General features: G+C 43.5%; 1 protein-coding gene across 1 annotated transcript in view; it reads left to right on the top strand.

The window, feature by feature from the left end:
- Positions 1–6,612, top strand: part of LOC124009305 (protein wntless homolog) — a 29,009-nt gene extending 22,397 nt beyond the window's left edge. Inside the window, 5 exon segments of the mRNA XM_046320969.1 lie at positions 151–214; positions 1,351–1,494; positions 3,617–3,700; positions 3,917–4,070; positions 5,432–6,612. Of these exon segments, the coding sequence (XP_046176925.1) occupies positions 151–214; positions 1,351–1,494; positions 3,617–3,700; positions 3,917–4,070; positions 5,432–5,529 (544 nt within the window). The 3' untranslated portion in view covers positions 5,530–6,612.
- Positions 6,613–14,311: the final 7,699 nt, after the last annotated feature.

Below are 14,311 nucleotides of genomic sequence, written 5' to 3'. Positions count from 1 at the left end.
TAGAGCATGGCGCTTGTAACGCCAGGGTAGTGGGTTCGATCCCCGGGACCACCCATACGTAGAATGTATGCACACATGACTGTAAGTCGCTTTGGATAAAAGCGTCTGCTAAATGGCATATTTATTATTATTATATTATTTCCCCACCAGGGGAGTCCAGTTGAAGAACCCTTTCTACAGTATTTGGGCTTCCGACGTGGGGACTGAGTTGGCTGTATCCTTTGATTACGTTGATGGCCCAAAGGAGACTAAATTAGGGATGAATTATCTCTTGTCTGAAAAAGCATGTGTCCATCCGTACTGTATATCCCCATACAAGTTTCAAGTGTGTCCTGGAATTATTTATATTATCCTTTTTTTTCTTCAACTTAGGGCCAGATTGTGTATCAGCATTTGACATCAACATACTAACATTAATCAGAGCACGTCTCCTCTGTTAGTTTCACAGTCACAGCTCCCTCTCATCACTGTGTTCTGTCCTGAAGTTAGCAATAATTCAGTGGTGCTGGCAGTGCCTACTCCTGCCTTGGGCCATCTCCTCCTTTTTTACCCTCTCCCAGCCTCCTCTCTCTTTGTGTGTGTGTGTTTTATTTAACACTTTAGGGGTAACCCGCAGGCCTAGGTCATGCAAGATTCATCAGAACAACCCCCATCAGAAACTAGTAGCAGCAAGAAGCTTTTGCTAAATCACTGCTTCACCTCTCTCCCTCTCTAGCAGTCCCTCTCTCTTTCGCTCTCTTTTTGCTCACTCTCCAGTCCAGTGGGAGAAAAAAATCCCTTTAAGAAGTTGGTCGTGACAGGGAGACCCATGAGGCGATGCCCAGCGTTGTCCGGGTTACGGGAGGGTTTGGCCAGCCGGGGGTTTCCTTGTCCCCGGCTGGCTTCCTGGTTCGTGCGGCTGGCTTCCTGGTTAAGCGAGCAGTGTGTCAAGAAGCAGTGCGGCTTGGCGAGGTCGTGTTTCGGAGGCCTCATTGACTCTCGACCTCCGCCTCTCACGAGTCCATCGGGGAGTTGCAGCTACGGGACAAGACTAACTACCAATTAGGGAGAAAAAGGGGTATAAGTATGAACTAAAATAAAAACTATGGCCATCTCTATCAAGCATGGTGGTTTCTATTTAGTGTTCCTAGAATTAAGTGGAATGTCTGAAAATGTACTTTTACTGCTACTGTGCATTAAGATGTGTCAGGCTAGAGCTGGGGGTCTATATATGGGGCTTCAGTTATGGTCAGTCCTGTCTAATGGTAAGAGTCTAATCTTTCAATTAGCTTAATAAATCGTTCGATTACACAATGTTGTATTATTAGTGTCACCATGCACGTTAGCTCCTTGACTGAGGTTGATTTACAGATGGCGTTCATCATCGTGGCGGGTATCTGTGCCTGTCTCTACTTCCTCTTCCTGTGCTTCATGGTGTTCCAAGTGTTCCGCAACATCAGTGGGAAGAGGTCCTCCCTGCCCGCCATGTCCAAGGCCAGACGCCTGCACTATGAGGTTTGTGTGTACATAAATGTGTGTGTGTAAACGGGACATGCAGAGCCTTCAGAAGGTATTCATACCCATGGACTTATTTCACATTTTGTTGTTACAGCCTGAATTCAGTGTGGACACCCAAGTGAAAATGTGTTTTTTTAGATTTTGTTGGAAAATAATTCACAGAAGTATTCACACCTCTTTGCTATGACACTCCAAATTGAGCTCCGGCGCATCCTTTGATCATCCCCTGCAACTTGAATGCCAAGAGTGTGAAAAGCTGTCAAGGCAAAGGGGGGCTATTTGAAGAATCTCAAAAACATTTTTTTTTTTTTAAAAATATAACACTTTTTTGCTTACTACATGACTCCATATGTGTTATTTCATAGTTGTGATGTCTTCGCTATTATTCTACAATGTAAAAAATAAAGAAAAACCCTTGAATGAGTAGGTGTTCTAAAACTTTTCACCGGTAGTGTATATCTGGAGAAAGGTATGAAACCAAACATTTCCAAGAGCACAGTGGTCTCCGTCATTGGGAAACAAAACATCTGGAACTGCCGAGACTTTGCCTAGAGCTGGCCGTCCGACCAAACTGGGCAAGAAGAGCCTTGGTCAAGGAAGTGAACGAGAACCCAATGACCACTCTGACAGAACAACAGAGTTCCTTGGCTGAGATGGGAGAACCTGCCAGAAGGACAAGTCTCTACACTACACCACTCTGGGCGTTATGGGAGACGGCCAGACGGAAGCCATTCCTGAGGAAAAGGCACATGACCGCACACCTGGAGTTGGCAAAAAGGCACGTGAAAGACTAAGGTTAAAAAAGAATATAAGGCAAAAGATTCTGTGGTCTGATTAGACAAAAATGTGACACTTTGGCCTGAATGCAAAGCAGGCACAGCTCATCACCCATCTAACACCATGCCTACTGTGAAGCATGGTGGAGGCAGCATCATGCTATGGGGATGCTTTTGAAAGGGCAGGGACTAGGAGACTGGGAAGGATAGAGGGACCAATACAGGTAAATCCTTGATAAGAAACTGCTTCAGAGTAAAACGTCCTTAGACTGAGGCGAAGATTTACGATCCAACAGGACAATGACCCCTAGCGTACAGCCAAAGCAACACTGCAATGGCTTCAGAACAAGAATGTCCTTGAAGTGCAGCCAAAGCCCAGACTTGAATCCCATCTGAAAATCTGTGTAAAGACTTGAAGATTGCTGTTCGCCGCCGCTCCCCATCTATTTTTCGTGGTTAGTCTTGTCTAATCGCTGTAACTCCCGTACAGACTCGGGAGAGGTGAAGGTCGAGAGCACGCATCCTCCAACCAAGCCGCACTGCTTCTTAATACAGCGCGCATCCAACCTGGAGTCGCTAGTGTGCGACTCCAAGCCCGGCCAAGCCCTCCCTAACCCGGATGACGCTATGCCAATTGTGGGCCTCCCAAGTTCAAGCCTGGGCTCGAACCCAGAGTCTCTTGTGGCACAGCTAGCACTGCGATGCAGTGCCTTAGACCACTGCGCCACTCGGGAGGCCGTGCTCCCCATCTAAGTTAAGAGAAAATGTGCTGAGCTGATATAGACATACCCAAGGCGACTCAAAACTGTAATCGCCGCAAAAGGTGCTTCTACAAAGTATTGACTTAGGGTGTGACTGCTTATGTAAATGAGATGTATATATCTCCTTTTCAATGCATTTACTAACATTTCTAAAAACATGTTTTCACTGTCATTATGGGGTATTGTGTGTAGATGGGTGAGAGAAACAATTTAATCCATTTTGAATTCAGACTGTAACAAGTTGTGGAATAAGACGAGGGGTATGAATACTTCCCGAAGGCACTTTAAGTCCCTGTCTAAATGTGTGTACTCTATGTACCTAAATCACAGGAGTATGGTGACGGCTTAATTGGGAAGGACGGGCATGTGGTAATGGCTGGAGTGGAATAAGTGGAATGGTTTCAGACACATGGTTTCCATGCGTTTGATGCTATTTAATTTGCTCCGTTACAGCAATTCTGAGCCGTCTTCCCTTCAGCAGCCTCCACAGACTTAAACATTTGTATCTTCAATGAATTTGGTGTGTCTGTGTTTTTAATTTTTTCATGGATAGTAGTATTAACTCTAATCTTCCTCTCGAAGGGGCTCATCTTCCGGTTCAAGTTCCTCATGTTGGTCACTCTGACCTGCGCTGCCATGACTGTCATCTTCTTCATCATCAGTCAGGTGAGTTCTGCCTGTGTGCCTCCAGGGGTATCCCAGAATCCTCTGGAGAGGGTTAGGTTTTGAAGCAGGGTCATGCTAATTAGGGAACTCCATTACAAAATGTGTTGTATCGGAAATCGAAAACAACTGTTATTGGACCAAGTTCAGATAGTTTCGTGGTGTTTTCTTAAATGTTGTACCTACTGAACACAACCCATATTGTGTGTGTGTGTCTAGGTGAACGAGGGCCACTGGCACTGGGGAGACTACACGGTGCAGGTGAACAGTGCCTTCTTCACAGGGATCTACGGAATGTGGAACCTCTACGTGTTTGCCATCATGTTCCTGTATGCTCCCTCACACAAACGCTACGGAGATGAGCAGTCCAGGGGTGAGTCCAGCGAACACCCGCCTCTAAAGGTCAATAGGTCAAATGCTATTTAAAGGACATCATAAGAGTTCCAATAAACTTCACTGTGGTGAGCAAATATTGACTCCTTTTTGAGGTAGTAACGTTACTTTCAGATGTATGTTTCTTGTGGACATTTCAGTCTATCTGAGGTTAAGGGAATCTGGTGTGTCTGATGGACAAAGAATCTCAGAGAAGATCCTGGGAATCCTGTCAAAACCTGTTTCAAGACTAAAGAAACTCCCAGCTCAGAGTAGCTTATAGGACAGGGGTAGGTAACCCTGGTCCTGGAGTGCCACAGGCACTAAATATTTTTTGATTCAACCAATCTGGTAGACCAGGTGTGTTGAATTTAGGCCTGAACTAATCAATTACCTCAATTGGTCAGGTGTGGTGCCTAGTTGGAACAAAATCCTGCGGCACTCCAGGAACCGAGTTGCCTACCCTTGTTATAGGAGGACGTTAAGACACTGCCCAGGCAAACTCTGAGCCAGGAGTAAAATCAACTCAAAAAAACTCAGTGCGGTACTGCAACATTGACATGGTTATTCCTCATCATTTGCAATAATCTCTACGAGGCATCGCCGGCTGTGGAATCTAGCGCGCTTCAGACAACCACTGTGGATGTGACTACATCAAATGTTGCAATGGTAAAATGTTGAGCTTTCCTCTGACACCATCACTTTGCCTACTCTTAGTTATTGCCTAATATGTTGACATGCACAACTTTTTTTATTTTTTTAACCAATTCTCATGGTTGTTGAAAGCGGACATTGGACAATACTACCGTAACAGCAACACACCCGTCACTCCCGTTTTAACAACTCTAAATCACTTTGGCCTATGTAGGGATAATTCAATACCTGGAGTTCAGGAAACGGTTCCCTGAAATGCGTTAGCCCGGAGTGGTGTCTCGCCTTATCTCTTTCTCCCTCTCTGTACATTTAATCAGGTCACTGTTTCAAAAGACAAAGTAATAAATGACGTCTGCCGTGAACCAAAGGGCCTGACATAAAGAGCAAATTGACAAGGAAATGTTTTAACAAAAGCTGTGTCTTTAAAAAAAAAATAATGCATTGCTGTGTTAAAAGCCTGCTTCGGGGGACAAAATAAGTCCAGTTTTATACATTGTGACTGAAATGGGAAGCACAACAGCACAAGGTTTGTTCAGAACCATCAGGGCTCTCGGGATAGAGATCTTTTCTTGACACACTTCAACTGAAGACGACAAGCTTTTCTTGTATCGCTCCGTTTTCTACCGTTTGGTGCCTAACGAGCTCGACGCAGATGACCCAGATTGTACTGTGTACTGATTTGTCTATTGGTCACTGTGCTCTGTTCAGGAGCCAGTGGGGAGGACATCCAGCTGACCACCACCATCACCCACGTGGACGGACCCACCGAGATCTACAAGATGACGGGCAAAGAGGCCCAAGAGTAGCCCCCCCCACCCCACCCCTGGACCTCCCACCTTCTAATACCTACCCTACAAAAGTCCCTCCCTCGAACCCTGGCTCTGCTTTCTTTAACCAAATCCCAATGTCCCCCTTCCAGTCACTGTCCCAAAAGTTCAAAAGCAACTTTTCTGTAGGCCTACGGTCCATTTAATTTCATTGCAGACATGGGGGCCGGATTGTATATCCCTCTTTGACATTTGACACAGTCTGTTAACTATCGGTGTTTGTAATGTTTTTACACACCTGTACACTCTTCCTTAAGATGTCCAGGTTGTGGACTAGCTGCTTTTGAAATGGAAACGAAGTAGAAGGACACCGTCTGGTGGCCATAAGAGGGAGTTGTGGAGGAAATCGTGCTCCAGGTAATGTTGCCCTCAGGCACAGTTCTAGGATCAGTTTACCCTCCCCAAAATCATAAATGTATCCATTAGGGGGAGGGAGTACAAATCTGACCTTAAATCAGTGTCCAGCGGTAACTGCTTTCTGAGGCGTAACTGGTTGCCTCACTGAAGACATTAATTTGTTATTTAGAGGGAACAAATGTTTGTGTCGATGCTGTTTCTGACCACCTCAGCAGTTTTACATTGAAAATAATCAGTAGGATATACAAGAGTGTATATGCCTCATCGTACAACGTCCAACATGGCCACTTTCGGAAGATCTGTCAAAAGAAAGCACGTCTCCGCAAGTTGTCATTAATAACGGCAAGCTTTATTGTCACTTCTGTCTGCACTCACTCTATCCTGTACACGTCCATGGAGAGTTCTAGACTACTGGATTCACTTGTCTATCACTTACAAGTGGGGGTTGCCTTTTTGGATTGTGGGGAAAATGTACAAACCACAAGGTCTTTTTTTGTGAAACACCAAGTTCATTGTTACCATCTAGATATATATTTTTTATAAAGTGCTTATTCTCAACTGTATGGAATATTGACATGCTGTATAACTTACTGTCTGTTGGCAAAAGATAAAGTTTTGAAATTTGAAGATTGTATTACACTATGCTAATTTAACTAACTTTATGCCATGTATTTTAATATTTGCTAAGTAAAGTATATTCACTCACGTTTTTGTATTGAATTTTCTTTGTCAGTTTATTTTTTTGATAATGTTCTTAATTAATGTATCAGACAGTACTTATAATTTAATTGGAAAAACAAACCGTTTTACAAAAGAATTACAAAAGTTTACTGAACATGGGAATTATTCCTCTCGTGCTTGCAGTAGTTTATCTACCTTAGCAACTCAATGAGCCTGGGGAGAAAAAAGAAAACTGTTATTCACAAATTTGTCGTTTCAATATCCTGTGTTGACAGGAAGTGTTGCTACAGTATTAGATAAATTAAATATGGAGTACAACGGTACAATATGTCATGCTTACAGGCTTCCTCTTTCCTCTGTCTCCAGTCAGTGCTCTCCATAGTCCCTGGAAGCAGCCAGTTCCTACAGTATTTTTCCTCTCACCTGTAGCAGTGGAGAGGCTGGTGGAGGACAGTTCTTTCTCTGCTGCCTTGGTCTCCCCTGCTACATGGCTGCTTTGAAGGAGTGCATGTTTCCGCCAGTGGTCAGCACATCACCATAGGCTGCTGCAGTGAGGCCTCAGCCAGAAGCATGCCATCCTGAGGGGCCACAGAGCTCACTGGCGGCTCTGGTTGAAAGGGGGAACCCCAGATGTTTTCTCTGTGTTGGACAGGCTTTGCTCCTCTAGAGTACTTTTAAATAGCTGCCTTATCGAGGACCTGGCCAAAGATCTGGTCTGCCAGACAGGAGACATGTGAAGTCCTAGATGCTGCAGTGTCTATGCTGCTTATGGAAGTAAAGCTTCCATTAAGTGATAAGGACGGGGAGCTTTCGAAGGCAGTGTAAGCATACTCATGGATTCCCACCTATCGAGATCAAGTTAAAAAACCTCAGGTGAAATCTGGTCTGAAAGAAACCATGGCAACACAAACAAAAAGTTGGAGAAGAGAAGTTGTATTCTCATCCATTACTTTTTCCTTTCAGATATCATCAATAAAAAGTATTGATTCATGAGAACAAATCTATAGTATAATTGCTTGGTGTAAAACAAGCACAGCCAACATACCTGGATTAAATTTTTTGTTATCCCATTTCTACTCAATGTTCTATAAATTTGGGATTTTAAAAATAGATTAAATGGAAATGTCTCACCTGGCATGAAATTGCGGTTCATATATGAAAGCTAACTAATCTTTGGCAAACAATTGTCTTTCTAAAAGAAGTTGCTGTTTCTTCGCTGTGATTGCAGAAGGAACTGAGAGTTGAATCAATGTTGTTTCAACAACTTGTGAATACATTGATTTAACCGGACTAACAGGTTGTTACAACGTCATTTCAACATAATCATCAGAACTATGTAAATGTTGAAATTGCATAAACATCAAATATTTTTTTATCCTTGATCCAATATAAAAATACACCCGTTTATTAGGTACACCACCACGTTCATGAAAATAGATTGCTCCTACAGACGGAGTCACGTGGCCGTGGCTTGCTATATAAAGCAGGCAGGCTGGCATCTAGGCATTCAGCTACTGTTTGTTTTAACATTACAATGGGCAAAACGAGTGACTTAAGCGACTATGAGCTTGGTATGATTGTCGGTGCCAGACACCCAGGATTCAGTATCTCAGAAACGCCCACCCTCCTGGGGTTTTCACGCACGACCATGTCTCGGGTTTTTACCAAAAAATGTGTCCGACAAAGCAACAACATCCAGTCAGCGGCAGTCCTGTGGGCGAAAACAGCTCATTGATGAGAGGTCAAAGGAGAATGGCAATAATCTTGCAAGTTCTTTAACAGGCGGGACAAAAACAGACAAATAATGGCGCAGTCAATAGTGGTGTGCAGAACGGCATCTCGGAACACACAACTCTTCGGTCCTTGTCACGGATTGGCCATTTCAGCAGATGACCTCACCGGGTTCCACTCCTATCAGCTAAAAACCAGTATTTTACTGGGTGACTTTCACTTTTACTTGCTTGATTTTCTTTTTTAAGGTATATTTACTTTCACTCAAGTAGCTGTATCCATGTGGAATAGAGTCGTTGGCGCTAAAAGGGCGGCAAAGCATTTAATTTATGGATGTTGTTTGTGTCTATCAGAATAAAAGATCAACACCAACCCTGATCCTTTGGTCATATGCACGCCGATCAAAACACAACACCGAGGCAATCTACACCGGTCACAGTTGTTGCCGTTTCCTTTCAGATCTACAAGATCACCGCTCGCATGATCGCCGGATTGCTCCATCACCACTGGACCCCCTTCCTCTCTCCGCTACTGGATTGTCTGCATTCCTCTGTGTCTATGCACCAGTTAACCCACTGTTCCTTGGCCGTCATTGAAAATAAGAATTTGTTCTTAACTGACTTGCCTAGTTAAATAAAGGTGTAGGCAGCTGTAGGCTGCTGTCAGACGACCAGAAAGCCATTTTTGTCGGACCATGGAGACTAGAAGGGCATAGTGAGCGTTTTTATGCCCCAGTACTAGTTAGTGGCCAGTTAACATTGCATGTAATGTTGGACTCAGTCTCTGTCATGCACAATCAGTGAAGAGGCAGTGTCGAGACTGAAAGCTGCTGATGTTCTTCCCGGTTTTTGTCAGTTGTGATGGTCTGACTACGAAGCCCAAATGTAAATACTGTATGACCTGGAAATAAAAGTTTACTAATCAAAGTTCACTGTGCCCTCTCTGGCCAACGAGATGTTTATCTTGGGGAAAAATCATGATCAAGTTTGTCCTTCAGAAGATGAAGTCTAATAAGAAGTACTGGGAAGGCATCTCCTCCCCGAGTGTGAGCAGTTCCTCAGACAGGGCAGGCCCCGAGTCGGCAAGCTGTTACTCTCCTTCCACAGCAGGAGTACCTCGTATGGGGGAAGTTGCCAAGCGGTGCTCGTGTGTCATCTCGGAGCACTGCCATTGTTGAGCCCACCTCCGCCCACTCAGCCCCAAATAACATTCTGGCAGGGAGAGTCATAACACCCATGTGGGGAGGTCGCTGGGTCCCAATGAAAGTCCTGAACGCGTCACTGGACCCGGTCATACTGTGCCGCAACGCAAAGCTAGCGGAGGTCTCCTTGCCTAGCAGTTGAGGATATGCCTGTCCCTCAGGGGCTGCAGCGACAGTGTGACACCCCAAGTCTTGCCACTTCTCCACAAGAGTTGGCTGATCCCACACAGCTGCTGAAGCACTGTGGTTTGAGCGGTGGGAATATCGAGGCTGAGTGGAAAGCTGGCCGAGATCCTCGTGAAGTACCAAGATGTCTTCTCGAAGGACAAGCTGAACTGTGGGGAGGGACGAAGGACCGAAGGACTTTGTGCACCGCATTCACCTCTCCGACGACCGTCCTTTCAGGCTTTCCTACTGCCGTGTCTCTCCTTCACACTATCGAGTTGAGAGAAGTGTTGAGCAAAATGGATGAGAAACAACTCATCACCAAGTGAGTCAGTGAGTCAGCCTCGCCACTGGTCATGGTCTGGAAAAGGAACTGGGATCTGCACTGACTTCTGCGTGCGCAACGCGAGGACCATCAAGGACATTCACCCTTTGCCACCTCACCTGGCTGCCCTTGGTAGAAATGCCTATTTCAGCACCATGGACCTCAGGTCAGGGTTCTACAATGTCCCTCTCCATGAGTCTGACACCCCTGGGCTTGTATGAGTACAATAGGCTTCCACAAGATTTGTGCAACAGTCCGGCGTCCTTCTTTTTAAATTTTTTAAATTTTTAATTTTACCTTTATTTGAAGCAGGCAAGTCAGTTAAGAACACATTCTTATTTTCAATGACGGCCTGGGAACAGTGGGTTAACTGCCTGTTCAGGGGCAGAACGACAGATTTGTACCTTGTCAGCTCGGGGGTTTGAACTCGCAACCTTCCGGTTACTAGTCCAACGCTCTAACCACTAGGCTACGCTGCCGCCCCTTCTTGAGGATGATGCTCAGCATTTTTGGTGACCTCAACTTTTCCAGCCTTCTGCGCTACCTGGATGATATGCTCGTCTTTCATCCTTCAGAGTAAGAGTCTTTGCGATGCCTTGAAGTTGTGTTCAGTCGATTGAAAGGTATCACAGAAGACAGTGAGATCATCCTAGGGATGGTCCTTTACTACCAGCAGTTTATCCCCGGATGTTCCTCCATCACAAAGCCCCTCTTCACCCTGACTGTGGAACAGAAACGTCACCCCACTTCTAGGTTTGGAAATGTGTAGACTGGAAGTGGATTAAAGACTGATAGTCTATGGTACAACAAATTGTAAACGCCAAAGGGCATTGATTGGACAGAGTCCCCTGTTATTGATAAGGGAATAAACTTAGATGTTGAGAAGTTTTGAGTTATTTTCATACTATCCACACTTCCTTCTGCATTCCCCCTCAAACATCCCTTGCCCCCTTACCTCGTCCCTGTCTACTGTATCCATGTGGAAGAGGTAGGTTACAAAAACATATTCAATCCTATGTTAATACACCGATATTGAGTTTATATTGTCACTGACATTGTAATATTATGATCTACTAGTATATTGGGATATTTATGAATTTCTTCACTTTTCATCTGTTGATTTGTGAACGCTGTACATGCTAGCTAGAGAGCTTTACTTTCTACTGAATGCTACATGTTGTCATTGGGCTAGCATGGCTATTCAAGTCCCCTGTTGTTCATTTGTACTTTACAAAGGAGTTGGTTCACAAGGGCAGCACAGCATTTCATTTATGGATGTTTGTTTCTTTATCAGGTATGTCATGTGTTTTTGTTATTTTGACAATATTTTACTGTTAGTTTTTATGTTTATGAAAGTTGGCTATCCAAGGCCCATAGGTTCTACTGTACATTGCACTATATTGTGTCATCTAGGTAGACAATTGTTATTCTTATTTGCGGACCTGTATTGTATCTATGTGGAAGAGAGGAGTTGGTGCATAAGGGCAGCACAACATTTCATTTATGGGTGTTAGTTTTTTTTATCAGAAAAGATCAACACCAACCCTGATCTTTTGGTCATACAGTGAATTCGGAAAGTATTCAGACCCCTTGACTTTTTCAACATTTTGATACGTTAGTCTTATTCTAAAATGGATTTATATAGTTTTTCCCCCCTCACCAATCTACACACAATACCCCATAATGCCAAAGCAAACAGTGTCGTGGAAATTCTTACACGGGAACATTGAAAGTCAATCTTAAATTAATCATTGTTTATTATCAGTGAGAGGAGAGCTGGAGAGGTTCCAACCAACTCAATGCACCATTGTACACATTGTACAATCAGGAGCTCTGCCTGGGCAGACCCAGCAGTTGTTTTATATATACGGCTATACACATACAAGTTATATTTGCATGATTTAGCATAATTAATTCATAATTACCATCTTGTTTCATTCATGTGACTGACCAATACTGTTTCATAACATGTGACAGACCAACACCTCTTGAGGCTTCTTCTCTCTAAGCTGAGACCTTGAAACTGAGATATCGTTCGTTCGCAAAACCAGGTCTGGGCGTACTGCCAAATAGCAGCTACTGATAGTGAGGATTTGTACAGTCAGACACTTGAATGAACACAGACATTGGTTTATATAACAGCACATGAATAGACATTAGTTTGAAGAAAAGCACAAACAATAAAAATTCCATTACAATAAGTTTTTTAGAAATGTTTGCTAATTTATACAAAGTAAAAAATGGAAATACCACATTTACATAAGTACTCAGAACCTTTACTCAGTACATTGTTGAAGCACCTTTAGCAGCGATTACAGCCTTGAGTCTTCTTGGGTATGAGGCTACAAGCTTGGCACACCTGTATTTGGGGATTTTCTCCCATTCTTCTTTGCAGATCCTCTCAAGCTCTGTTAGGTTGGATGGGGAGCGTTGCTGCAGAGCTATTTTCAGGTCTTTCCATAGATGTTTGATCAGGTTCAAGTCCGGGCTCTCGCTGGGCCACTCAAGGACATTCAGAGACTTGTCCCGAAGCCACTCCTGCATTGTCTTGGCTGTGTGCTTAGGGTCGTTGTCCTGTTGGAAGGTGAACCTTCACCCCAGTCTGAGGTCCTGTGAGCTCTGGAACAGGTTTTCATCAAGGATCTCCCTGGACTTTGCTCCGTTCATCTTGCCCTCGATCTTGACTCGTTTCCCAGTCCCTGCCTCTGAAAAACATCCCCACAACATGATGCTGCCAAACCATGCTTCATCGTAGGGATGATGTTCTTGATCACCTCCCTGACCAAGGCTTATCTCCCGGGCGGACAGCTCTAGGAAGAGTCTTGGTGTTTCCAAACTTCTTCCATTTAAGAATGATGGAAGCCACTGTGTTCTTGGGGACCTTCAATGCTGCAGATATTTTTTGGTACCCTTCCCCAGATCTGTGCCTCAACACAATCCTGTCTTGGATTTCTACAGACAATTCCTCATGGCTTGGTTTTTGCTCTGATATTCACTGTCATCTGTGACATCTTTTATAGACAGGTGTGTGCCTTTCCAAATCATGTCCAATCAATTGAATTTACCACAGGTGGACTCCAATTAAGTTGAACATCTCAAGGATGATCAATGGAAACAGGATGCACCTGAGCTCAATTTCAAGTCTCATAGCAAAGGGTCTGAATACTTATGTAAATAAGGTATTTCTGTTTTCTATTTGTAATAAATTTGCAAAGATTTTGAAAGACCTGTTTTCACTTTATTACGGGGTATTGTGTGTAAATTGATGAGGAAAAACAATTCTAAAATTGATTAAATAAAGGTTGTGACTTTTTCCACAAAACAAAATGTGGAAAAAGTCAAGGGGTCTGAATATGTTCGCAGAGGGAACCTACACCGGTCAAACCAACATCACAGCGGAAAGTTTCCAACACCTTGTAGAATGCCCCGAATAATCCAGGTTGTTCTGGAGGCAAAGGCGGTTCCGACCTGATTCTAAATGGGTGTACCTAATAAACTGTCCGTTGAGTTGGGTGGTTTATTTATTTATTTGTTATTTCACCTTCATTTAACCAGGTAGGCTAGTTCAGAACAAGTTCTCATTTACAACTGCGACCTGACCAAGATAAAGCAAAGTGGTGTGACACAGACAACAACACAGTTACACATGGAGTAAACAATAAACAAGCCAATAACACACAAAACAAGTCAATGACACAGTAGAAAAAGAAAGTGTATATACTGTGTGTGCAAAAGGCATGAGGTAGGCAATAAATAGGCCATAGGAGCGAATAATTACAATTTAGCAGATTAACACTGGAGTGATAAATGAGCAGATGATGATGTGCAAGTAGAGATACTAGTGTGCAAAAGAGCAGACAAGTAAATAAAATAAAAACAGTATGGGGATGAGGTAGGTGGATTGGGTGGGCTATTTACAGATGGACTATGTACAGCTGCAGCGATCGGTCAGCTGCTCCAATAGCTGATGTTTAAAGTTGGTGAGGGAAATAAGTCTCCAAATTCAGCAATGTTGCAATTCGTTGAAATGTAGGTCAAATCAAATCAAATTTATTTATATAGCCCTTCGTACATCAGCTGATATCTCAAAGTGCTGTACAGAAACCCAGCCTAAAACCCCAAACAGCAAACAATGCAGGTGTTGAATTTCATATTTCATTTAGACACGTTATTTGACCTTGTTTCAATGTTAATAGTAAAATGGTGTTTGAATAAACGTCATTGTTTCAACGTCATGACGTCAACCTAAATAGATTAATTTTGAAATAAAATGTAAAGCCACAGTCCAATGATTCCTGCCT

This window comes from Oncorhynchus gorbuscha, linkage group LG22, assembly GCF_021184085.1.
Source record: "Oncorhynchus gorbuscha isolate QuinsamMale2020 ecotype Even-year linkage group LG22, OgorEven_v1.0, whole genome shotgun sequence".
Taxonomy (NCBI): Eukaryota; Metazoa; Chordata; class Actinopteri; order Salmoniformes; family Salmonidae; genus Oncorhynchus; species Oncorhynchus gorbuscha.
The sequence above is the reverse complement of the archived record's forward strand: the minus strand, read 5'-3'. Positions and strand labels throughout refer to the sequence as shown.